Below are 27,623 nucleotides of genomic sequence, written 5' to 3'. Positions count from 1 at the left end.
TGTATCATCAGACATTAGAAAACTATATACTTAAAAGTGTATTACTTTAGGTTCCCAAATTTAAGTCTCTACAAACTATAATGTAAAACTGTAATGCAGCTTTTTAAATCAAGGATCAAAAACTGTTATAAGCAAGGCTCTATGTAGCTTAAATTATCAGAAAGGTTTCTCTTTAAACAATTCAATAATTTTAATAAAAAGATTATGAAACAACTAAGATAGCCACATAAAAAAAGAATAAGGCTGAACCATAAACAAAAACTAACTCGAAATGGATCAAAGCTAAAGCTAAAGCTCAAAGATTCTTTGAAGAAAACAAGGCACGAATCTTTGTGACCCTGAATTAGGCAATGGTTTTCTTAGATAAGACACCTAAAGCACAAACAACAACAGAAACAGTTAAATTGGATTTCATCAAATTAAAAACATTTGTGCTTGAGGACATCATCAAGAACACAAAATGATAACCCACAGAATGAAAGAAAATTTTTGCAAATCATAAATAAGGAATTTGTATCTAAAATATAGAGAGTTGGGGCGCCTGGGTGGCTCAGTGGGTTAAAGCCTCTGCTTTGGGCTCAGGTCATGATCCCAGGGTCCTGGGATCGAGCCCTGCATCGGGCTCTTTGCTTAGCAGGGAGCCTGCTTCCTCCTCTCTCTCTGCCTGCTTCTCTGCCTACTTGTGATCTCTGTTTGTCAAATAAGTAAGTAAAATCTTAAAATAAATAAATAAATAAATAAATAAATAAAATATAGAGAGTTGTTACAAATCAATAATAAAAAGATAACCCAAAATAAAAAAAGGCTAAGATCTGAAAAGACATGTATGTAGAGAAGATATGCAGATGGCCAATAAGCACATCTTATTGTTCAGTATCACTGACGTCCAATATCATTAGCCATCAGAGAAATGCAAAAACTATAGTAAGATTACCACTTCATAACCATTAAGACGGCTCTAATCAAAGAGTTCAGTAACAGCAAATGCTGACAAAGATGTAGAGAACTGAAATCCTCATACACTGCTGGAAAGAATGCAAAACGGTATAACTGCTTTGGAAAACAACCTAGCAGTTTCTCAAAAAATTAAACATAGAGTTAGTATATGACTCAGCAATTCTACTTCTAGCTATAAACCCAAGAGAAATGAAAATATAGGTCACTCAAAAAACTATTTACGGATGTTCACAGCAATGTTATACATAAAAGCCAAAAACTGGAAACAACCCAAATGTTCATCAATTAATGAATGGATAAACAAAAGGTGATATATTAATACAGTGGAATATTATTTGGCAAAAACAAGGACTAAAATATTGATATATCCTAATAATCTTTCATGAACCTTGAAAACACTATAGTAGGTGAAAGAGACAAGTCAAAAACAAAGCCACCTACTGCTTGACTCCACTTATTTGAAACATCCAGAACAGGAAAATCTAGAGTGACAGTAAGTGGCACAGTGGTTGCATAAGGCTGGTGGTCAGTCAGATGATACAGGTATAACCATTAAAGGCTTTTCCATTGGATAATGAAAATGCTCTAAAATTGATTGTGGTGATGGCTGCATGACTCTGAGAATATACAAAAAACCCACCAAACTGTACACTTTAAATGGACGAATTGTATGTTATGTGGATTATATCCCAGTGAAACTGTTACAGATACATATACATAAATTTCTTTAAAAAAACTAGCTGAGGACGAGATTTCCAGATCTGAAACACTGATGTTTTCTTTTATTCAATGAGCTGTATCATAAAATAGATTTCTCTTTTGGTTTCATTGCCAGGAAATTCATTACTAAATTTTGTTGGCACATGAGCTTCCCCTTCCTTAAGTTCTCTAGTTCAGTTTCTGTCACCACCATGCCTTACTTTCACTGTTTTAAATTCTAAATGTTCTACTATAACCCACTTCAATCTTTCTTGGAAGCAAGCAGGATATGATGGCTGGCTGAATTCTGAAAATTTAAGAATACTTTTAGATACTCATGATGCCCTCCAAGATACAGAAATCCTATGAAGTTCAGCCTGAGCTCTGCTAACCAATTCCTTTCATCTTAACCACCAAGGATTGATTCAGAGAATTATGAGTTTTCCCAGAGGACTTTTTTTCTCTACTTTACATTATCCATATAAAACATTATACTGTGGTATTACACATCTACCATATATTTAGCACACAAGATAATAACTTAAATGGAACATAAGTAATAATTCACTACTGAAATTTAACTTCATTTTGGGAAATTCATTCCTACCCTAACAGGTGAGGATGAGTCCTCTGTATTTCGTTTCTGGGACTCAGTGTCCACATCTTGGCGCTTGTTCTTCATTCTTTCTCTAAGATCCCCTGTAGGCCTCTCTGGTGACCTTTGAACCAGAAAACAAAAACAAAACAAAAAACAAAACAAAACAACAAAAATCTGTATTTTTATAATGTTTGTAAGAATATATCTACAGAAATAACTCACGAATCTCAGTGTTTCTTTCCATGGCTCCTAATGTTCAGAAAAACAATTAATTTGCTTTGGCTTAAATATAGAATATAGAAAATATGAGCATCACTTACAAATTTTCTCCCCATGACAATCAGAAATGTATACACTAAAATTCCATGGGGTGGCAGGTACTGGTGATATGAATAAGAAACTGTATGTGAGCCAAGAAAAAGGAATTTGTTATTAACAGTTAAATTTGTTTTTCTAAAAGTCACATAAAGGTATTAATTATATTTGAAAGTAAAAAGCAGGAAGATAAAGTTTTAAATCACAATGTTGTAAAATTAATCAAGAAGCAACAGTATTATCATGTATACATGCATGTGGCTGGATGCAACACCGACAACTAAGAACCACAGGATACAGAGGAGTTTTGTGTAGTTCTTATAACTTTTCTTAAAATTTGAGATTATTTCAGAACAGAAAATAATTAAAGGATTCAAAGCAAGATTTAGGCGGTAGATTTCTTTTTAATTAAGGAAAATCGTCCACATTTATATTCAACACACCTAAGCATTCATAATTCACACTGAAAATGTAAAAAATGGCTTGCCAATTATTTTTATACCATTATTAAGTGAGAAAACAAAGGAGACACGGAAAACACATTGCCTTTAATGAGTATTCCTTGAATATTCTTTTAAAAAGGGCAAGAGAAGTTAAGAAGTGGTATGTCCCTCATTGGCCACCAAAAAATACTGTATAATATAGTAATAGTTTTTTAAGGATAAGTATATAAGGATAAGTATATAATTTTTTAAGGATATAAACAAATCACATAAACATCTGCATCTATTTCAAGTCATAGTTATCAATCAAATCAATTCTTTTATCAATCAATACAAGTTACATGATTAATGAAGAAATAATTTCAGTTAATTCACTTTAAAGGATCTCATTAATATCTATATACACATTTTACAGGACTATATTAAATGTTTTAATAGTAAATCTGAGTTTAAATGTGAAAATTATTAAAAATCAGTAGTTAAATGTTTTAAATTATAATTATGATGAGCATGTACATCTTATATGTCCTGGCCTCCTTTATATAATAAGACAGTTTATTAAATATATACTTATATATATATTTATATTTATACATATATATATAATAAGAAAATTTTTATTAATTAAAACCCTAAGAGCGCCTAACAGAGTACTCTACATACAATGAATGCTCAGTAAATGATTTAAATATTTTGTGACAAAGCATTTCTGAAATACACTGCTTTTCTTTCCATCTTTGAATCACGTTATGAACTGTATTTTCATCCCTATAAAAAAAGGAAAAAAGAAATCCAAAGGGGGTTATCAAATGGAAAAACATGCACAAAATAACAACAAAAAATCCTTTATTCTAAGTCTAGTAATGACACTATTTTTTCCCATTTTAGATAAATTTCTCTGCCATTTTCCTTAAAATTACCTCTTGTATAAAATTTTTGTCAGTTAATAATAAATTTCACAGATGAATTAAAGTATTATTAAACGTGTTGTAATAATAGGAACAAAACATTAAAATTACTGGAACACTTTCCCTGTGTATATTTATACAGATAATTAAACATATGTTAAGAACTGGTTTTCCTACATTAACAGAAGGCACAGATGACAATCTAAATACAAATAAAACAGAGTATTCAGCATCACGAGTAAAGTAAAATGTACATTTAAGTGAAAAGAAAGTCAGTTAAGGGTCTGAATTTTAAATTCTCTTAAGCTTCAAAATCTATACACAAACACACACACATTTAAAAAGAATCTTTTAAAAATCTGCAAATGCTAATGTTCAGTTTTTATACTATCACTGTAACCAAAGCAATAAGCACACCCAGTTTTAGGACTTTGTTAACTATTTGTTTACCAATCAAGTTTAAACTGTTTTTGTGTCTACATATGTTACATATTTAACACCATAATATAACCATCATGAACTGAACTGAAAGAAAAATGAAAGGTCTTTATTAGGAAAAGTTTCATTCAGCTTTGCCTTTATCAAAGGCAAAAAGATGTCCTAAACAGGTAACAGGACCTTTATCTACATATAAGTACATGTTTTCATTTACATTGATACATTATGATAAGGGATTTGGCAAATGCATTTTAATGTACAGAGGTTGCAGTAGACGGTCTCATGTCATTAAGATCTGAATTCAGAACATTTTAAAAAGCTAAAATTATATCCTTGTTATATTTTATTTTTTTAAGAGTTAAAAATAGTCTTTCCAAAGTAAAAGTAAATCCATGAAATTCTGCTCTTAAATCATTTTAACTACATAACTAGGTGTGGGGGAAGAAAGTCATACATATATTATAAAAAAAAAATCTACTGGCAAAAACAGTGAATACTGAGCAAATAATATTAAAGCACACATTTTATTAATCTCAAAATGAACTAAAAAGATCTTGTTGATCTTTGACTATTGATAAGACCACCACCAAAAGATAAAAATCTGATCAAATATATGCTTGTATTTCAGATTTTTATACTAGATAAATTAAAAAAGCCATCTTCTAATATTATACGAACAATTCAAAGTTCTTAATTTACCTTCTATAATTGCTGCTATAACCTTTACCACGGGGTGAAGGGCCATGTACGAATCTACATGTGTTTCCATAGAGGCAGTTGCCAGTCTTCAGCCAGTTACGGCACTGTGTCTAAGAGACAGATATTACTATGTAAATTTCATATTTATTTCTGGAAAAAAAGATGCTAGTGGGACAAAATTAAAACAAATGCTACCAAAATTCCAGCTACCCTGAGACACATTACTCATTCCCCAAACAATAAAAACAGAACAACAAAAAAAAAAACCATAAAAATTATTGCTTTTCACTCCTTTATGAAACTCAGTTTTTAAAATTTACCAAACATTCCTATAATACAACAACCTGTTCACCTTATGATTCAAGTCAGTATTCAAGAACAGGATTAAAAGATAACCCCTGTGACTGAGCTAGTGACAACTCACCTCTGCTGTACTGCCAGTGCTGGGTCCAAGCCTCTCAAACACACTGGGTCTTCGGGATGTGCTATCAGATATGGTCTTGGTATTTTCCACTGTGACCTTCCTTCTAATTTTTGACATTTTGTACTACTTTAACCAAAAAAGAGAGAGGCAAAACTGTAAAATTCTTCCGCTTTAAATTAACTGAGCTTATAACTTATACGTAGATAAAGCTGTAGATAACACTGTAAAACTGTGGGTAATTTTTCTCAGGAGAAAAAAGGCATAGGAGAGGTCACAGATAAACAGAAGGTCTCTTCTAAGGCATGCCACAGTAGTGAACTAGTAACAATGCCGAAATCTGTTGGCTAGAATTTTTACTCTTCTGCAGAGTGAAAGAATAAGATTCTACTTGCACAATTTTCACAGTACATTCAACATCAGAAAACAACTATAAAATGTTTAGTTTCTAAGTTCTTTATAAAAGTTTCAAAATTTAGTTAACTATCTTTTAAGGAAAAGTTGTGCTATCATTCTCCATAAGGTAGTTAACTAGGAAAGAAAGCCATGTCAAAGAGAATGGGAAAATAAAATCAGGTGAGAATTTTACTGATAGTAGAAATTATGCTTTATACAGCTTGTAATATTAGGTATATTCCAAAAATCAGCTTGGGAGAAAAATGCAAACTACTTAATATTTTCTCTATCTTAACAAAGCTTGAAAAAGAACAGTCTAATCAAGAACATTTATTTTCAATAATATAAAGAAAATTCAATGCTGATAAAATGACTTTTTTTCAAATAGGCTACAGAACTAGAAGAAGTCAAGATGTTTCTATAACTTATAATATATTGACATAAAAGTAAAAGATGCTAAAAGTGATAAACAGGCTATCTTACTATTAGTAAAAACAAGACAAATTGTAAAAATATTTTACTAAAGTAAATAAAACATTTAAAGCTAAAACCATAACAAAACAAATCTAAGTATATAATAATCAGGTGACTCAACTGGAAATGAAAACATCAGGTAACAGTATTATGATACATGTTATAGAAAAACATTAAATTCTAGATCTAGAAAAAATTAGTACGTCACTGTGGGAACTGGGTAAGAACTGCCTAAAAGAGGGTGGGGGGGGAAGTAAGCCATATCACATTTCATATAATACAATTAGTTGAAATCTTATCAATAGTCAAAAGTTACTAGAATGAATGGAGCTAAGGAAGTAAAAGTTCCATTTGGTATAGAACTGGTCTCCATAAAATTCACAAATTCAAGAAGTTCTTTAATGTGGTTTCAAAGTAAAGACATATCACTTGAAAGGAAATTAAGTCTTGACAGTACCAAAAGTTAAAAAAAATTATAAACAATATTTGGTTTAGTTAAGATACTTTTCAGTTCACATTTTTAAAAGAATCTTAAGAGTAAGGACAACATTTGACAAATGAACAAAGATAATAAACCAAGAGGAAAACAGGAAATGATACAAGATGGTAGTTTTAAATTGGAAAAAAAAAGTATCTTATTCTTTAATATAAATACAATCATTTTAGTAATTATTTTTATGACTCAAAGAAGTTGGAAAATGACTTTACAAATCTTTTTAAGAATTAGCACAGATGTCACATTAAGAGTAAGAGTTTGTTGCAACATAAAACCACATATGTATCAACTGTTCTCCAAATAAGGAATAATACAACCAAAGCTACATACAACAGTTAGTACTATAAGATAATCTTTGGTTTCATTCTCAGCCCAAATGTGAATTTACAGAGTAAAATTTGGTAGAATTTCTTATGTTCATTTGATTTACTGAACTGAAAAGTTCTTTATAAGATAAATGGAACTAAAAAAACATCTTCTAGAAAATGTAAAGCTTTGATTAACTGAGAAAACCACTTTTTATAATTTATATCTGAGCAGGAATCAATAAAAAGTGAGTATGTCACACAAAACAGGGAAAGTTTAGAACAAAAACAAATGTTCAAAGTCTTATTATGATACTATAAATATTAATAGAGAGGTATATATTATAATCTTCATCCACTAATTCCATTTTTAAAACATTTATTGGGGTGCCTGGGTGGCTCAGTGGGTTAAAGCCTCTGCCTTCAGCTCAGGTCATGATCTCAGGGTCCTCGGATCGAACCCTGCATTGGGCTCTCTGCTCAGTGAGGAGCTTGCTTCCCCCTTCCTCTCTGCTTACTTGTGATCTCTGTCAAATAAGTAAATGAAATCTTGAAAAAAAAATATAAAACATTGATAACCTTAAAATTGAATGAGTTCTAAAAGTTTCTTAATAGCTCCTGGGCGCCTGGGTGGCTCAGTAGGTTAAAGCCTCTGCCTTCGGCTCAGGTCATGATCTCAGGGTCCTGGGATCGAGCCCCACATCGTGCTCTCTGCTCAGCAGGGAGCCTGCTTCCTCCTCTCTCTCTCTCTCTCTCTCTGCCTGCATCTCTGCCTACTGTGATCTCTGTCAAATAAATAAATAAAATCTTAAAAAAAAAAAGTTCCTTATCAGCTCTTATTAGTTATTTGGAACTTGGAAAACAGGCATACCATCCCCCCAACACGGTTTTACCCTAACCTTACATATTTCCCTCCACTACCAATGGAAATAGTTCTGCTCCCCAAACTCCTATATAGCCGCAGCATGCTGCCACTCCCAACACAACCTCCTCTAAAAAAATTAATGATAATGCTTTCCATTATTAGGGCAACAGCTACGTATTATTGTTCCTGAAACACTGGTCATCTAGCATCTCCTTTCTTGTTTTTCTGAGGGCTCCACTCTACTATTTCTCTTCCTGCTCTATTACCTGTTGCTTGGATCAGCACTCTGCTACTCCCTTGACCTACCCCCTGAAAACCATGGCTTCTCTCTAATTCTAGATCACGAACATAAACTTTGAAGATTTCAAAAGGTTTGGACTACTGTGTCAAAAACAAGTGAGGGCTGGGATCTTAACAACCCTCCTTGCATGTATCCCTGCCACTAAAAAAGTACCTTCCTACAGAGACAAAGTTGCTTGTACATGTGACATGAAGAACTACTCAAGATTCACATACATAGTTACTGTCACTGGAACTTCACTTTGAGCTACTGTTGAGTCTTCCAACTTAGGGAAATACAGCAAAGTAAAAGTCATATTCTCAGCATCCAACATTGTCAGACTTCCTCCTAAAATTGCAGAGTTTGAATACCAAATCTATGTTATAGGGAGGTCATAGCAGGAAAAAAAATCTGAGGCAAAAGGGAAAAAGTAGGACTTGAAGTTTTCTAATTGAAAAGAAGAGGAATTCTTCTGGTCATCTATCTAGGAACTTCTATCAGTAGTCAGCAATAATAAGTTTTTGAAATATTATTACTGAAATATTCATGACTGACAAAGAAAATGCTTTATGCTTATAAAGAATACAAAATATAATATTTTAAATATTATTTGTCTAAATATATACACAGTCTGTAATACATCAGAAAAACACTTACTCATTCATATATGTTAATTTATTAATTTAAATGTATGTTACCAAATAAAATGACTTAATTAGAATTGTCAATCTAAAAATCTGGGCCCTCAAAGGGAGCCAAATAAATACCACAATCTAATAAAATATAGATTTAGCTGAGGAAGGGATAAAAACCTTTTTTAGTTAATATCTGAACAGGCCTCAATGAGCAAATGCTTTAAAGTATGTAAGAAAAGTTAGAAACAATAAAATAAAAATGTAAATATTAAAGTCTAGCACCTAAGTGTCTCAGTGAGTTCAGACTCTGCCTTCAGCTCTGGTCATGATCGCAGGGTTTTGGGATCGAGCCCCACATGGGGCTCTCTGCTCAGAAGGGAGCCTGCTACCCTTTCTCTCTCTGCCTGCCTCTGTACCTACTTGTGATCTCTGTCTGTGAAATAAATAAATAAAATCTTAAAAAAAAAAAATAAAGTCTTCCCTATCTCAGAGACTTTAAATCTTTTCCCTCCAGTTTTGTTTTCAAATTAAACTTTGATTTCAAATTGTCATTACACTTTCACCCACATCATCACGTCTTTGTATCTTTCCCAAAGACCATCATTATCAAAGCCCAGGTGACACTGGTCAAAGTCTATGGAGTTATCTTCCCATTTCTCCCCTCCATTTGAAGTGTAAATAAATATCAAGGTTTTTATGATATATTTTCAATTGAAGAAAAGGGGACAGAGTTTGAACCTATTAAAATACAGCAAGAGGGTCTTAATAAATGGGAACAGTTCCCTTTCTCCCTCCAAAACTTAAAATATCACAAAGTACTCAAAGCTACACCCTATAAATATGGCTAAGAAAGGGGAAACATACAAATGATCAATGATTCCTAAGGCCCAAATACTAAAATCTTGTCAATAAAACATGTATCAATTCTAGTATCCTCATTTTAACCCATAATTACATCTTTTTGAGGCCGCATCTTTCCCCAGCACAAATAAAACCATGTATCATTTTAACCTGGATAAGCCACAGCATAATATTAGGAAACTGTCAAGTAATTAAACAATTAAAACTACATAAATGTACTAACTAGTAGAATAAATTCTTATCCATTGAAGTTCTAAAATTAAAAGGTTTATATTAAAAATAAGGTCTCTTCCTATTTCTAGTTCACATTTTTTAAAGAAAAAAGATAAGTTTATCTGATGCATAGTCTGGGAGAATATTTCTAAAAAATAACTTACTAAAACAATATTACAGGTTGCTTAAAGACAGACTAAAACAAAATAAAAAACAAAATAACAAAAAAAAAGACTAAAACAATTCCAATTTTAATTCCAAACAGAATTAACAGAACTACACTGACTATACCACTATGAGCAAGGCTATACTGTAGCACTGTGCAGGAAAAAAAAAAAAATGTTAAAAAGATTACGAACAGAAAATAGGCAATGCTAGTAACTACTATAAAGTGAAATAAACAGAACTGCAACATGCATTCTATCAAAAAAGAATAAAGACACTTTAAATAGCAACACCAGTTAACTTTCAACTGTTATTAAATATCTACTTAAATAGCTACAACTCTACATGAAATAGAGAACTGGGTTGGGGGAGGTGGCGAAGACTAACATCCACTGAAAACCAACTCCTCAAATAAATGTCAATTAAACAATTGTGCTGCCTATATTTAACCGCCAATGCATACTGTAATACAAACTAACACTTACAACTTACTAAAATCCTAATAACTTGTACAGAAGTGAAAACAGCATCCACCTGATTAATTTTAGTATTAATTTACCAATATGAAAATGGACTGATTTGCATATCTTAAATACGGAATCAATATTCATTTTGAATCAGCGAGAATTAGGAAGCCAGTAAGAGGCATGCATTTGATAGAACTGGATCCTACCAGATCCACACAGTAAAAGTCTAAGTTTCATGGTGCAACTATTTTTACTGATACAAATTGCTACATACCTGCATCAACCTTCTTAGCAATCTCTTGTTTAAACTGTCATCCTATAATCTAAATATTTCATTAAGAAATTGGAAATTATTTGAAAATCTACAGACTATGTCCACAAAACTCTTAAAAATATTATCGCTTAGGTACTAAAGCTAGTAATTTCAAATATTACAAAACTAGACTCCACTAACAGGCACCATATATGCATGCATGGATTGTACTGCATAAACATTTAGATTAACTGCAACAGTACCATGGACTTTGAAAAGTTGAGGTGTGAAGGTATTTTCCAAACTTTTAAAATTATTAAAAACAAAAACAAAAACCTGAAGGGCCAGTCTATGCCTGTAATTTTCGGAGTAGTTCAAAGTATGTGAAAACCTCACAATATAACCAAATAGTTTAATATATGCTCCACAAACAGGATCCTACCAACATCATTCATGTAATATCAACTCTGAATGATTTTCCAGCCACATATATTATTTTAACTATTCAGAAAGAGGTAATGCCAAACAGCAGATCCTCCCTCCTTTCACTCCACCTTCCCTAGTTTCTGACGGATAGTTGCCCGAACTAACTACCTAGGGAATGTAAAGATAGAGTAGCACTCCTCAACCTTCAGGACCCAAGTCAAATTATCACTGCCGGGAAATAAGCAAAACCAAATAGAACCAACAGCAAGATAATTTTTCCTAAAAGTCTGGAATGCGTAAAGAGGGAGCCTCTAAATCTAAGACCACATTCTTCCCCCGGTCCAGTGCATATAAATGCGAATACTGCGCAAGGGTTCCCAAGCTTTTTTGGTAGGGACCAAAAAAGTCAGTCTTTTGTCTGAATTCCCGTCCTCCTAAACAAACTCGCCGGAATCAGAACACGAGCGAGAAACGAAGCCTGAGCCCAGGGAGCTATTGCACAGTTAAGGGTGGGATGCTCAAAAAGAGCTCAAAATCCTGGCGTGACCCAAGAGGGATGGAGTACAACCCAGGGCCTCCCCATTCCGGGTCCGTCCAACGCTTCGTTCCCGGATACCCACACCAATTCACAGAATTTAAGCTTACCTCCTTCCCGAGCTCCTGTCGCAAGCACAGTCCGGAGGCGCTACCGCCGCCACCGCTCCGAGGAGCGGGAGAGGCGACTCTCTGTCCCCGCGCCTAGCCCCGGGAAGACGACGACGAGAAGCAGGTGCGCGCACGGCTCCCGGGAACCGGCTCTTCGCTAGCGAGGGGCCCCTGGGGCGGCTGAGAAGCAGAGCCCACCCGCCCCTTCGGTAGGGTCAAGTGAGACTGAGATGTAGAACGAAAAAGAACGAAGAGAGACTGGAGAGCAAGAAAAAGCAACGAAAACACTACCAGGCCGCTAGGAGGACCGACTCAAAATGCCGCCGGAAGTCGAGTGTTTGCCCTGATCCCCAGTGGACCGAGGCAGCTTCCGGCCGCCGGATTAGTCGTCAGCGCGCAGGCACCGCCCCTTCGGAGACACGCCCCTGGGCGTAACGTCGGCTCGTCGGAGTGGGGTGGAAATCATCTAATCGGTGCTTTGTGAAGGGACCCTTGGAGTGGAATCCCTGAGCCACGGAGAGCCAAAGTTTCCCATAAAAAGTGAAATTAAGAGGGAGAGTTTACTCCTTTTATCACATAGTTTCTTACAATAAACAGCTGTTGTAAATGCCACACTTGTTGTTGAAAATAACTACAGTCGTTCATTCATTTGCTCAAAAAGGTTTCCTGCGCACCGGCAGGTGGTGTTTGTCTGGTTTTTCACACTCCTCTACTTCCTGGGCCATCGCTTATTTCTGTGGAGCAAAGGACACACGGTTGTTTTTAAAGGCGCAAGCAATTCACTGAAAATTTGGAGCAGAAATCTTTAATATACTTCTAACCCCCTTTCCTTTTGTGGTCCAATGATCTGCAAGAAACTGGTTATTAAAATTGCTTGAGGTGGGTGGTCAAACATCCTGAATCAAAATCCGTATAAATTTTTTAAAAAGGAAAAAGAAATGTGAGCCCTTTTCTGCCTTAATTTATGGTAGCATTTATTTCGTTCTTTGACAAAAGCAAGGAATGGGAAAATCTTTTCTCAAAACTACTGATAAAATCTTAGAAGAATGGGTACAATGATTTGGTCTTGTTGGAATCAGTAAATTAAAATAGGAGAGAAGAGCGAGAAAATCAAGGGAACTAAACATTCTTGATGACATGCTCAACTATTTTAGAGACAGCGGCGAGAGCTTCTGTGCAAGTGGGTCTGATGTAACGTTGTGGCAACAAGAATCCATATTCGCCTTTATCTCGAAGTTCAATTGTAAACGAATATTTTATGCCTAAGTCATAGATCCAGTCATCTGAACCTCCAGGGGCTAGGTCTACAAGAAGAAAAAAGAAATTACTTTTTGAAATCCAGATGTCTCAAGTTAATGAACAAAATGGATTTTTCCCCTAAAAATAAGAATAGCTTTATTTTTTCTGATTATTAAGTAATCTAAGTTTCTGGTAGAAAGTAGAGATGGAAGAAAAACAGGTTAAGGAAGAAAATAAAAATTACCCATATTTCTGCCAAGGAGTAATAATCACCATTAACATTTTAGTGTTTCTTTCTCCTCAGTGCATGTTTTAGCATATTGAATTTTTTCCAAATGTATTAAATAAGATCATCCTATACATGCAGTTTTATAATACTTCTAAACATAATCTATCTGACCAGCTTTATGTATCAATGACTTAAAATCTACATTATCATTTTTCATGATCTCATAGCACATAGTATAGCTGGATATAGTTAAGTATAATTAAGTTCAATAATTATCTCCAATAACTTGGGGATAATCTCCAATAACTTGGAGACCTTTAGATAATTTTTTTCTAATTTCTAATTGATATAAACAACTTTACAATGAACTTTCTTGTTTTCACTAATTGCTTCTTCATTTCTTTAGAATGTTCTTACCTAGAAGTAGATTCACTTGCCTAAGAGTATGTACTTTTTACAATTATGCTACATGTTCCCAAATAACCTTCAAAAGAATTGAACCAACTTACATCCATGTACTAGCAGTGTATGAATATGCCCATCTCACCCTCTCATACCATGCATAGGGAATTGTGTATTTTGGGCAATTTTATGGGTGAAAATATTATTGAATAATCTTGTTATTTGATTACCACTGAGTTAAACATTTTATTTGGTATATTTATTGTCCAGCATTATAATTTTTGTCAGTTGTCTTTGCTCATTTTTTTACTCGTTTGATTTTACAGATTCTTTTTAATAGCAACATTAGTGTTATTAGTCTTGTGTAATAGGTGAATTTGTTTTCTTATTTGGTTATTTAGCTTTTAGCTTGCTTTATGGCAGAGTGTTTATATTAAAATATTTTATCTACCTTTGATTTATTTTAAAGAAATATATGTTAGTAAATTAATTAATTCCTTCTAAGTTGTCAGGTTTTCCAACCCTATTAATTGAATAACATTCTTAGAATTGTCTCTTTTATGGGATAATATGTGCCCTTATATATTTAAATGTCTTTCTGTTCTCACTATTCCCTCCTATTGGTATGTCTTTTCCCAGCTCAGGTCCACAGTCTTACTTACTGTAAGTTTATAATGTGCCTTAATACCTGGTTGGGGCAAATTCTCTCTTGGTCTCATTTTTCAGAAAAATTTTACAAGCTTTTCTACCAAATTTCTTCTTTCAAAAAAAAATTCAAAATTACTTAACTGTTCATTGGGATTGCATTAAACATACAGATTAATTTAGCACTACAGACACATTTTTATTTTGCTTTCTTACTCAAAAACGTAGTAGGTTTCCCCTTTTATTTATCCTCCTCTATGTAAACCAGTAAAATTTTCTAGGGTTTTCATATAAATATATGGATTTGTATGTGTACACACATACATACATTTAACAAGGAATCCACATATATGTATCTGTATGTATATGTGTGTGCACTCTGAACATATGTACATGTAGAGGAGCAGTAGGATCTTTTCTCCATTTTATTATCTACCTGATTATTTTTAGTATATAACAGAGCTTTAGATTTCTGTATATTTACTTCATAGCCACCTTACTCAACTTTGATTGTTAATAATATTTTTGGTTGATTTCTACTTTTTCCAGGTAATCATATATTTCATATGCAAAGTGATCACTTTTGCCTCCTTCTAATGCTTATACTTGAATTAACTACAAAGGTGTTTACCAAAGCATTGTTTATAATACTGAAAATATCCACCAGCCAAGGGTTCAATATGTTATTCAGCAAATATTTCTGACCACCACTATCAATATTTGGCATTCCTTCTTCCAGCCATTTTCTCATGCTCATGAACACATTCTCATAGATGTACGCCAACTGAATGAATGAATGGATGTGTAGAGATGGGCGGATTTCTTCACACCAGACTCTGAGACACTGCGGTTATGCTTTGGGGAGCAATGGCAGAGAAGAGGATAAGAATTGAGAAAGCTCTGAATTGTGGAAGGAAGCTGTGTGATCCCTCACTGACAGAGCAAGGACCTGGGTCAGCAAAGGCAGCAGTGGGTCAATGACACCAAGAGACTGAGATGCCATGCAGATCAATCTGGACCCGCTTTGTTCAGAGACATTTTGGGGTTGTTGAGAAGGAAGAAGAGGAAGATTCTGGACTTCCTACAAATATGGCATCTAGTTCTCAAGCAACTTATTGAAAACAATATGAATATGATTATTAAGATGAATGTGTTTTTATATTCTTGTAGATCACACCCATTAAAGAAAACTACAGGGTTTTGAATATTGTCTCAAGATCTTCTCACAACCCATCTTCTCTCCCTGGTTTCCCCCCTACAACACTGTTTAAACAGGCGGATACTTATCAAGAAGGTCTCCCAGAAGTGTTACCTATAGAGAGAGACCCTTCCAGGCCACTTTAGCTAAGGAGCCTCTCTCTCCTGTAGTCATTCTCAAACCCTTAGGCCTATTTTATTTTCTTCACTTCTCAATGGGATTATACTATATTTGACTACTTCATTGTTTGCATCAGAGATTGGCAAACTTTTTCTCCAAAGGACCAAACAATAAGTACTTTAGGCTTTGTGGACCACAAAGTATGTCACAATTACTTGACTCTACGGTTGTGAAAGCTTTTATAGACAATATGTTAAGTAAATGGGTGTGGCTGTGTTCAAGTAACTCTTTATTTTTTGGATACTGAAATTAGAATTTCATATAACTTTAACATGTCACAAAATCTTTTTTCAACCTTTTAAAAAATGAAAAAACTGAGGTATCTGGGTGCCTCAGTCAGTTAAGCATCAGACTTTTGATTTATGCTTAGGTCATGATCTCAAAATTGTGAGATCCAGCCCCTCATCAGGCTCTGCACTATGCATGGAGTCTGCTTGGGATTCTCCCCCCCACACACACACACATTTGCATCTCTCTTGCTCACTCACTCTTTCTCTAAAATAAATAAATAAAATCTTTTAAAAATGGAAAAACCATTCTTATCTCACAGGCTAGGCAAAATAAGTGGTGGGCAGAATTTGGCCTATGGGTCATAGTTTGATGACACTTGGTTACATGTTTATTTTCTGTTCCTATTTTACCATCTCCTCCTCTAGCTTCAAAAGAAAAAAATCATTGTCTGTCATCCCAATGTGGGTGAAAAGAATCCCTCAATAAATATCTGTCAGCAGAAATTAAATTTAGAAATATTTCTTAAGAGTTTACCACATACAAGCTCTCATCGATGTAATACAAAAAAAAGACATTTAACTATATAGTGTGCTTTAGTGGGTACAGCCTGTTATTAGAAAGCATCTAATGTAAAAAGGGTTCCCTAGATTTGTAGAGTGTTCAACCTGCACAACTTTGCATGGGAGCCCTGGACATCTCACACATTCTTTTGGCCCTTTATGTCTTTTCCTGTTTCACTCACCCAGTGTGATGCCAATTCTATAATCTCTACTCTGCAGCAATGAACATGATTTCTTAAATATCATTTTGGCTTCTTTGAGGGTACTCATTTATTAATATAGCCCTGTTCAGAGTTCTCATAGCTACTATGCTTCCATTCCTAATTGTTATAATCCAACTATTTTACATGTGACCTTGTTTAAAGATTCCATTTAGAAAAAACAAATTGACACAGAAAGTCCAAACACATAGATTTCTTTAGTACCTTACAATTCTCCAAGACCTTAAAAAGAAATACTTACAGAAAGTTTCTGAACCGCTGCCATGAGTATATCTGATATTTTTATCAATATTCTCAATAGCACGGGCTGCTTCACTGGCCACTAGGGACTGAAATCAATAGAATATGGAATTTCAGTTAATGTGCAGCTTTGAAGGAGGACATATAGGAGTTTCTTAATAAAACAATCATATATTAATTGAATCAAACTATATATAGGAAGAAATAGAAAATAGAATAGTGGTTGCCAGGGTCTTGGGGTGTCAATGAAATGTGGAGATGTTGGTTATGGGATATAAATTTCCACTTATAATATGAATGAGTTTTGGGGATCTAACACACAGCATAGTGACTACAGTTAACAACACTATTTTATATATGTGAAAGTTGCTGAGAGAGTAGATTTTAAATGTTCTCACCACAAAAGAAAAAGTTGTAATTATGTAAGGTGATGGTTGTGTTAACTAACTTTATTGTGGTAATCATTTCACAATGTGTAAGTGTATCAAGTCATCACATTGTACACCTTAAACTTATACAATGTTACACATCAATTATAGCTCAATAGAACTAAAAGAAGACTGTACATATGAAAAATCTATACAATAGGAATAAATAAACTTTAAAAAAAATATTTTTTGCTTTATGGAAATCACAATTGGGTGGCTTTAAACATAGACCCTTCCAACACATTGAAAATTTAATTTAACCTGAAGGAAAAATAATTCTCACATGCTTTTTGGTTTTCAGGAATCCACTTATCATATGAAATGAAGTACAGCTGTATTTCAAAGACAAACAGCCTGAGGTCACCCTATTCCTACACAAAATTATCACCAAACTTTATATATGTTTTTAGAGAATTAAATTAAATTAATTAATTTACGCGGTGGGGAGGAGAACCATAGGGAGAAGGAGAATCCTGGAGCAGACTCAACGCTAAGTGTAGAGCTTGACAGTAGGCTCAGTATGACAACCTGAGTTGTCATAGGCTCATAGTAGGCTCAGTATGACAACCTCAGTTGGTTAAGTGTCCAACTCTTGATTTTGGCTTAGGTCATGTCCAAATCAAGAGTTGGACACTTAACCAACTGAGCCACCTAAAAACCCCCAAATTATCACCAGACTTTAAATGTAACTTCTCAAAATACTACATATACCTAATGCATAGATCATTCCCTTCTCAGAGACTATTGTCTTCTTGTGTAAAATGTCTAATAAACTCCTAAAGACTCATCAGGTAAAAAGAATCATGTACCCACTATGGGGTAGGTAAATAAGTAAATCCCTTATTCTACTACATTTGGTTCTAGCTTATCCAGATCTTTTATGAGGCTGATGCTAGCACTCACTGACCTTCTCTCAAATAACCCAGAGGAATATCAGTGCATATTACACTGTAGCGCTCCTTTGTTCAAAAAATTTTAATGAAACCCCATTGTCTACAGAATAAAATACAAATTCATTCTGACATTCAAACAAGCTGACAAGATTACTTTCTGATGGTGTCACCCTCCACTTTCATACTCCCATACACGTGAACACCTCCCCCCTGCCACCACACACAGACCTGAACATGTGTTCCTGTGGGGAACACATTTCCTGAGCTTTCAATGTCCTCCCTTCCCTTTCTGCCTCTAGAATTCCTATTGTTCCATTTCTGGCTAAAAATTGATCTGTTCTTTAATGTCAATAGCCTTTTATTATTATTATTATCATTTTCTTTATAGTATGTCACCCCTTAATATATGACAAATTCCTCCAGTACAAGGGCTTTATCCCCTGGCTTTTCTAGCATCTCCTTTTGAATCAGTTAATAAGGCCACCCCCTGCTATCCTAGTCAGAATTGAGGTCTACCCTCTATGCCACTTATTTAGTAGTTACTGCATTTAGAATATAACTATTCATGACATTTGCTAAGGGTTGAGCTCCCTAACCATTTCATGTTCTCTTGAAGGGCAGGATCACACCTAGTGCTTCTTTTAATGTCCACCAAACACAATATTTTACACGAAATAACTCTCAACAACTGTTGTGATAAGAGTAATACCAAAATAGGGAGAATCAGACTAATGCTATTTCCAAATCAGGATAAATAGCCTTTCTTTTCTTCAAGGATAACACCAATAAGGGAGCTTTCCTTAAAAGTTTCACTTTGAGAAGAAGAAAGAATTGCAAATACCAAGTATGTTTATGTTCTAAATGAGCTATTTTCAGAAAATGCAAATAACCTTATATTTGTCATCAGCAACTGTTATCCCATAATATGGTTATACTTTATTCTTGTAAGAGAACCAGGACATACACATCAACACCAAACAATAAAAACAAAAAAACAAAACCCAAATCCACAAATAACCTAACTAAAAAATGGGCAGAGAACCTGAATAGATTTTTTCCAAAGAAGGCATATGGGCAGTGAACAGATACATGAAAAGGTGATCAACATCACCAAACACCAGGGAAATGTAAATCAAAACCACAATGAGATATTGTCTTACAGTTGTCAGAATGGTTATTATAAAAAATAAAAGAAATAACAAGTGTTGGTATGGGTGTGCTTGAAATGAAACTCTTGTGCACTGTTTGGTAGGAATATAAATTCGTGTGACCACTACAGAAAACAGTATAAGGGTTCTTCAAAAAATTAAAACTAAAAATATCATGTGATCCAGTAATTCCACCACTGGGTATTTACCCAAAGCAAATTCAAACACTCATTTGAAAATATATATGACCCTTCTGCTTATCGCAGTATTATTTACAATAGTCAAGTTATGGAGACAGCTTAAGTATCTGTTGATACATAAATAGATAAAGAAGATGTGGGGTGTATATATATGCAATGAAATATTATTCAGCCATAAAATAGCAGGAGCTCTTGCAATTCTCAACAACATGGATGGACCTAGAGGGTATTATGCTAAGTGAAATAAGCTAGAGAAAGAAAAATACCGTATTATTTCATTTACATGTGGAATCTAAAGACAAAGCAAATGAATAACAAAAATACAGAAAATAATAAATACAGAGAAGAAACTGGTGGTTGTACGGTGTTGGGGAGGGGGACGCATTGGAAGGATGGATATGAAATATGTGAAGGGAATTAAGAGGTGCAAACTTCCAGTTATAAAATTTATAATTTGTGGAGTAAAAAGTACATAAATAAATCAATAAATAAAAATTAAAATAAAAGGAGAAAGAAAGGGAAAAAAGAGAGCCAGAATGAAAGGAATCAGTAAGAAACAAACCACTACATAAAGATCAGACTGGGCAAGAGTCAGACTGTCACCTTAACCCTTCCATTGTCTGTAAAATATCTGGGTAAGAATTTGGCCAATCCTAGCTACAATTCATCAAGAAACCTTACTTTTTTTTTTGTCACCAACCCAAACATAGAACATGTGGTATCAGAAAGTAGTGAGGAGTTAGCAGATTATCTGTGTCCTCTTTGAACTTCCTGTATCTTCTACCACATCCAAAATGTTGACATTGGAAGTGCTTTTAATAGGACCAAACCCCTGGAGGTTAGGGAGGTCAGTGTGTACACAACTCCTGATATTGATATTAGATTGATGAGTGCTATACCAGGACTTGATCTGTCAGGCTGTTGTAGAAAGCTAGTTACCATAAAGTAGACCCACAATTTCAGAGACTCTTATCCTTGACTTGATGGTTTTATACGTAGATCAGATCCATGTGGAATGGTTCGACCCGACCTTCAAGCAATGTGTCTCACATTTGCTTAGGGACCCATCTGCTGGACTAAAGTTCACATCCACAGGGTAGGACCTGCTCTTTACATTCCCTCAGTGAACCCTGACCCAGGGTGACTCTCAGCAGAGTGAGACCAAAATGTAAAGCACCTTCCCAACTGTCCTCCAAGGAGAAATTATTCCCCGCAGGTTTTGATTCTTTTTTTTTTTTTTTTTTTATTTGTCAGAGAGAGGGAGAGAGAGCGAGCACAGGCAGACAGAGAGGCAGGCAGAGGCAGAGGGAGAAGCAGGCTCCTTGCCGAGCAAGGAGCCCGATGTGGGACCCGATGCCAGGACGCTGGGATCATGACCTGAGCCGAAGGCAGCTGCTTAACCAACTGAGCCACCCAGGCGTCCCAGGTTTTGATTCTTGAATCAGGTATTATCTTATTTCTGAAATGCCAATGAAAAAATAATTAAGCAGCACTTACCAGTTCCTCATGGTCTTTGCTTTTGCTTCGATTATAAGAATATGGAAACACTATGTGCTGGGAGTATGAGTGCATACTGATGTAAGCCTTAATGTGGTTGATGTTTTTTCTCAAGAAATTAGCCATTGCCTTCACTTCTGGTTCTGATTCAGGGTAAAGGCCACAGTAGGTTTCTGAGCATGAGGAACTTGATGCACCTTCCCCTGAAGTGAAATGGGTAGAGTGCGATTAGAGGGGATGCTTATGCTATTGTAATTTGTGATTTCCCTGAGAGTGCCTTCTCCAAACATCTATGGGGCAACATTTTCAGAAGAACAGATTTTAGAGAAATGGGTTGAACTCTGTAAAGAACATATTTATATTTCTTTTGAAGTAAGTATTTATAGGCCCTCACAGCAAACATCCCAACAGTTGCTGCCTGGGGCAGCCATCTTGCACTCTTTGTGAAAGTGGCTAAGGAAATCTCAGAGATGCCAGCCAGCCCTGCCTCCGGGCATGTGGCTATGTGAGAGGAAAAAAAAAAAACACACCATTTTTAAAGAAACCTTATTTTCTTTAATCCTTTGTGAGTTTGGTTTTTCTGGTTCTTGTAGTTTAAAAGTATCTAATCAATATAGCCCATAAAAGAAAAGTCTCATTTGGGAATTCAATATATGGAAGTCTGCCTTCAGTGCTAAACTTGAAAAATAAACTTGCTAAATAAAGAAGTCTGGTAAATAAAATAAGATGGTGATATTGGGGGCCAGTGTAATATTTATTCATCCTTTTGAGACATTCTAATATACATTACTTCAGATGGTAGCCTGAGTCCTAGCACTTCACCTTTCTTCCTTAATGCACAGGGTTGGGGCCCCAGGGAGCCATCTCTGGCCCCAAACATTATTCCCTCCTACACCATTGATTAATCCTGAACTGGGTCCTCAACTTGTGTTTTGTCAATCTGAATCCCTCCACTGGTAACTTGAAATTGAGATGAAGATTCTGGTGCCAGGCCAGCTGCTCTCTAGAACAAAGAAGACAACACCAGTAACATCACCAGCGGACACGAACTCTGAGATTTCCATGCAATATCTCATTTAATTCTCAGGCAACCCGATGAAAGAATTACTGCTATTCCAGGAGATGCAAAGTGAACATTTTGGGCATTAATGGCCCTTTAGTATAAGAAGCTAAGCAGCATAAGCATTTCGTTAGTCATCCAATAACTTGATTTAATTTTGGCACTGCCATTTAATAACTACATGGCCTTAAGTTAAACTGTTGTAAAGCTATCTATACCTTTATTTTTTCATCGGCTAAATGGGAAAATTATATATTTAATGAGGATTTAATGAGGATTCGATGAGCTAATGCATATGAAATACCTTGCATGGCACCTTGTCTATACTAAGTGTTCAGTGACTACTGTTTCTCCTCTTTGTCACCACCATCACCACCATCACCACCATCATCACCATCATCACCATCATCATCAACATCAACATCATCATCAACATCAACATCATCCTCATCATCATCAACATTTGGATTGGAATAAAAAAACATCCAGTGTGCTTCACAGTGGATTCATGGAGCGCACTACAATGCTGAAGCCCACCTAGTTCCAGGTTGTTTCTGAGGCCTGGCGGCATCCTTGTCCTCAGGTACCATGCGCTGCTTTGTGAACCTTCAAGGAGCTGCCCACCTTACTTAAATTTGTTCTGCTTTCTTCATTTTGTTTGCTATAGAAACAACCTTAACATTTCTGAAATATTCTTTTCCCTGCAAGAAAATGTTGTGCTAAACACCCAGGCCTTAATATTTCATTTGAATTAATTTTCAATCAATAATGTGATCAGATGAATCATTTTGATAGTTCTGTTCCTTTTGATTACTCCTGCCCTCCCCCGCCCCCCGATATATAGTTCTAAAGAACAGAGATTATGTTAGGAGTAGGGATAGGGGAGGACATGAAAGAGATGGAGGAGGCAGTGGTGCCCTAACATGAATCCTCAGACCACAGCTCTCCCATAGAAACATGAAGCAAGGGGCGCCTGGGTGGCTCAGTGGGTTAAGCCGCTGCCTTCGGCTCAGGTCATGATCCCAAAGTCCTGGGATCAAGTCCCACATCGGGCTCTCTGCTTGGCGGGGAACCTGCTTCCTCCTCTCTCTCTCTGCCTGCCTCTCTGCCTACATGTAATCTCTCTCTGTCAAATAAAGAAATAAAATCTTTAAAAAAAAAAAAAGAAACATGAAGCAAGTCACAAGTTTAAGTTTCAATCAATCATTGTTTTTAAAGAAATAGGTGAACCTATTTTAATAATATACTTTAACAAATATGTACAAAGTACTACCATTTCAGATGTAATCAATATAAAAATTATCCATGATCTACTTTTTTACAAATATTTTGTTTATTTGACAGAGATCACAAGTAGACAGAGAGGCAGACAGGGTCGGGGAGGAGGTTCCCCACTGAGCAGAGAGCCAGATGCAAGGCTTGATCCCAGGACCCTGAGATCAAGACCTGAGCCGAAGGCAGAGGCTTAACCCACTGAGCCATCCAGGTGCCCCTCATGATCTTTTTTATGTTACTTTTCTCATGCCAAATCTTTGAAATCTGGTGTGTATTTTATACCCCCTGAACATCCCAATTCAGACAAGCCACATTTCAAGTGCTCAGTGGCCACTAGTGACTACCATAATAGACACAGACAGTGAGGGCAGTCTCAGATCCTGACATTCTAGAGATTTCAAGTACTTTGGTAGGAAGTACCAGAGATTCAGGAAACTCTAATCTGAGATCCTCTTTGCCATGAAATAGGCATATTCATCTGGGAAGCTACTTCAACTTTCTCAACTGAAGGTGCTTTTTTTATACTAAGAGACACTTAGTCTACCAGGTTCCTTCAAGCTCAAGCATTCTCTGGTCTATAGGCCTCATACAGGGAAATTTATAAAGAAAGAAAGTAGAGTGGAAACTACCAGGGGCTGAACAGATAGGAGGAATGAGGAAACATTGCTTAACGGTCACAGAGTTTCTGTTTGGGATGATGGGAAGTTTTGGAAATTGATATTAGTGGTGGTTTTCCAGACTGTGAATATACTTAATGCCTCAATGTACTCAATTGCACACTTAAAAATGGTTAAAACGACAAATTTTATGTTATATATATATTTTTAGCACCGTAAAAAATGATGAAAAGACACTATGGTCTCGTAAGAAAAGAAATAAAGGATTTTCCACTGTACACTGGTTATTAAAACTTCGAAGGTTAATTTAACAGTTTAGAAAATAAGCAAATCTCTCTCAGAAAGTTTGAGATCACAACATCACAAAATCCTCCCTGTTATATACTGATTTCCTCCCCCCAGCAAAATTCATATGTTGAAGCCGTAACTCACAATGTACTATGTTTAGAGATCGTGCCTTTAAGGAGGTCATTAAGGTTTAAGGAAGTCATAAGGGTGGGACCCTGATCTAATATGGCTTGTGTCTTTTTAAGAGAGAGACACCAGGGATGGGTACACAGAGAAAAGGCCATGTGAGGACTCTGTGAGAAGGTGGCCATTGGAAAGCCGAGGAGAGGGGCTTTAGGACAAACCCACCCTGCTGACACTTTTACCTTGAACTTCCCACCTTCAGATCTGCAAGAAATAAACTTCTGTTGTTTGAAGCCACTCAGCCTACGGTATTTTGTTATGGCAGCCTGAGCAGTCTAAGACAACCTCAGACCCATTCCCATTTTCCCCCCACACACACACGCATATGCACACACATAATTTTAATACAGAAGAAAGGGAAAATGAAATGAAACAAATAGGCTTGATATGTCAATTCCTGTTAATAAGTAAGGTGTTCTTTTAGATTCTTAAAAAATAAGTATCATAAAGGCATGTTCTAGTTCCAGGGACAAGGAGGATAAAAGATTTAATTCTTTCACACTGGCTTGCTTACATAATACTAAAGAGATACTGGGGCATTGGACAAAAAAAAAGTCTTTACAATTACTATTTATTATCACTCTCCTTTGTCTATATCCTTGCTGCTTCTGTTTCTGTTTTTAACTCTTGTGATAGATAGTAAGATAGTGCTGTGCTTCAGATGGCCTACCTTATGTCTTGATGGCAATAACAGAATATGTCTGACATCTTGGCTATTCAAATTGGGTAATACGACTTCACTATAAAAAATATTAAATAAAACAGAGCACCAAAGAGCATGAAGATAAAATAAATTCCAGATGGGAACTTATAATAAAGGGAGATTCTCATAGAAGAATTACAATAACTTTGCTGTCATTCAGCCTGGTTTGACATCCCAGCTCTGTCACTTCCTAGGTCTGTGCTCTTAAACACAGATTAAGGGATTAACAATTAAGGGATTAACCTTCCGTGTCTGGGATTCTCCATCCAGGATATGTAGATAATGAAACCTAGGGGGAGATATGTAAATGGCACAGCACTTAGTAAGCATCAGCTGTGTTTAGACATATTTTATATTTGCTGCTGCTTCTCTGACTCCCTGCCCAGCTATCACTGCTGTGTTGTGTTTGGGTCTCAGTGGGCAATTTTATTGGACAATCTTAAGAATGGCTCTCACGGAGAAACCACTAAGTGAGTCCCTTAATCACAAAAGGAGTGAGCCGAGGCAGGATTAACTGCTCTTTCCTATGCTTGCTTATTACATCTGCAGGTCTCTTAGAACCTATTCATTCCTATATGCATTTAATTAATTTCTGGGAACCCTGCATGTGTCAGGCATTGTACTAGGTTATGGATAATGGTCCCGTCCCTCACGGAGTTTCTAACCTAGAGGAGGAAGGAATTAAGGAGATAAGGTAAGTACGCCATTGTGATGTTTTTATGTGGACTCTGAGATAATAAGGAAATGTTCAAAATCACAAAACTTCCCTACTTTTTTTTTTAAAAAAAAGGGAATACATACAATTATATACATAGTATTGTATAGGGCAAAGGAGTGGTTAGAAGCAGGTTTTTGAGGCTTCAGTCACTTTCAATATCTTAGAGTCCCCACAGAGTTACATGTACCCACCTATAAAAATAAAGATGATTCAAGATCATAATTAGGTTTAGTTCTGTTTTGTAGTTGTTTCTTAAATGTAGTAACTATGAAATACAATGGGGGGACTGCAAACCTTCACCTACCACCCTGACAGCAGACAATATTCTTGAATGCCTTAATCAATGTTCACTGAGTACTTTAACTCATTCAAATCAATGAATGATAAACTCCCACTGTGCTAGACATACATTTATGACACTCATAAAAGAAAAAAATAATGTTAAGTAAATAGAGAAAACCAAGGAAAATATTTTTGAATGCTGTTGAACATTTTCCTATACAATTAAAAAGGAAAGGTATCCACCCTCAATCCTACTTTGATACCCTAATGACAAGTGTTATTTGAAATGAAGCAAGTAACCTACCACACCAGTGTCTGGAAGCAAAGTTCCTGTTCAGGTCTGTTCCAATGCAAGGATTATTTGCATGTAAGGACCGATTCTTTCTCCACATTCGATCCTAAATAAACAAAATACTGATAACCAGGATGGCCATGTTCATAGATCAAGCAGAGATATGACTTCTAAAACCTAAGTAGTCAGGGTTGTGCGTCTCTCCTGCAAAACCATCACTCTGCCTGTCACGATCTTCACAGAATTCCTTTCTCACAGCCCTTGTTTCCACCCAGGTCTCAATTACATTCATTCAAAACCATTCCAGTCTGAGCCAGATGAAATGGTAATATTTGATCAGTTTTGACCTATACCAACAGAAATTTCATTTGGTTTTGCTAGGCTGTTTAGTCTTGTTTGCTCTAATTTTAATTCCTTCTGAGAAAAGTAAAATAACTTTGTGTCTCAACTAAAATTAAAACCATGAGTCATGAGTTTCAGTGCTCTCTTTAGATTGAATTCAGCTCACTCCTTTAAAAGTTTCAGGAGGTGGAGCTGAATACACCTGTAGCCTGATGGTTACTTTGATCACAAGGATTCAATCCTCATTTGTAAACATAAAGCAAATTCCCCCATTGGATTCTTGGGGCAAACTGGGAAAGTTGACTAAATAAACAGCTCCACAGATTTCGTTTAAATCCGGGGATTGGGATGATATGGTATCTTTCCCTCTGTTCTCACCAGCCCTTCTGGAAAAGCTTCCCAGTCTGCTTCCAACCTCTGGCCTGTGATTTGGGGGTAAGAAGTGTCCTGGAGAAATTCAGTTCTCAAACCACAGGGACTAATTGGCAGTGTTAAGTTACAAAGGACAATGGGGGAGTGGCAACATCTAAAGGGTGGCTGAATTCTACCATGATTCAGTGAAAGAATAAATCTATTGTAATATCAATCTGTGA

The 27,623-nt window shown here is 35.6% G+C and overlaps 2 protein-coding genes across 3 annotated transcripts in view; both read right to left on the bottom strand.

The window, feature by feature from the left end:
- The window catches only part of ZC3H13 (zinc finger CCCH-type containing 13), a 114,923-nt gene extending 102,644 nt beyond the window's left edge, over positions 1-12,279 (bottom strand). The window contains exons 1-4 of one of the 2 annotated variants that reach the window (XM_044249752.1): positions 11,960-12,279; positions 5,482-5,607; positions 5,058-5,167; positions 2,264-2,375 (exon numbers count right to left, since the gene is read on the bottom strand). In XM_044249752.1, the coding sequence (XP_044105687.1) occupies positions 2,264-2,375; positions 5,058-5,167; positions 5,482-5,598 (339 nt within the window). In that variant the 5' untranslated portion in view covers positions 5,599-5,607; positions 11,960-12,279. The remainder of the gene's footprint in view (positions 1-2,263; positions 2,376-5,057; positions 5,168-5,481; positions 5,608-11,959) is intronic. The other variant, XM_044249753.1, reaches the window with a different exon arrangement.
- A 757-nt stretch (positions 12,280-13,036) lies between these two features.
- CPB2 (carboxypeptidase B2) overlaps positions 13,037-27,623 on the bottom strand; it is a 61,230-nt gene continuing 46,643 nt past the window's right edge. Inside the window, exons 8-11 of the mRNA XM_044250673.1 lie at positions 26,701-26,794; positions 21,271-21,473; positions 17,106-17,193; positions 13,037-13,263 (exon numbers count right to left, since the gene is read on the bottom strand). Of these exons, the coding sequence (XP_044106608.1) occupies positions 13,079-13,263; positions 17,106-17,193; positions 21,271-21,473; positions 26,701-26,794 (570 nt within the window). The 3' untranslated portion in view covers positions 13,037-13,078. The remainder of the gene's footprint in view (positions 13,264-17,105; positions 17,194-21,270; positions 21,474-26,700; positions 26,795-27,623) is intronic.

The sequence above is a fragment of the Neovison vison genome, chromosome 5 (assembly GCF_020171115.1).
Source record: "Neovison vison isolate M4711 chromosome 5, ASM_NN_V1, whole genome shotgun sequence".
Taxonomy (NCBI): domain Eukaryota; kingdom Metazoa; phylum Chordata; class Mammalia; order Carnivora; family Mustelidae; genus Neogale; species Neogale vison.
The sequence above is the reverse complement of the archived record's forward strand: the minus strand, read 5'-3'. Positions and strand labels throughout refer to the sequence as shown.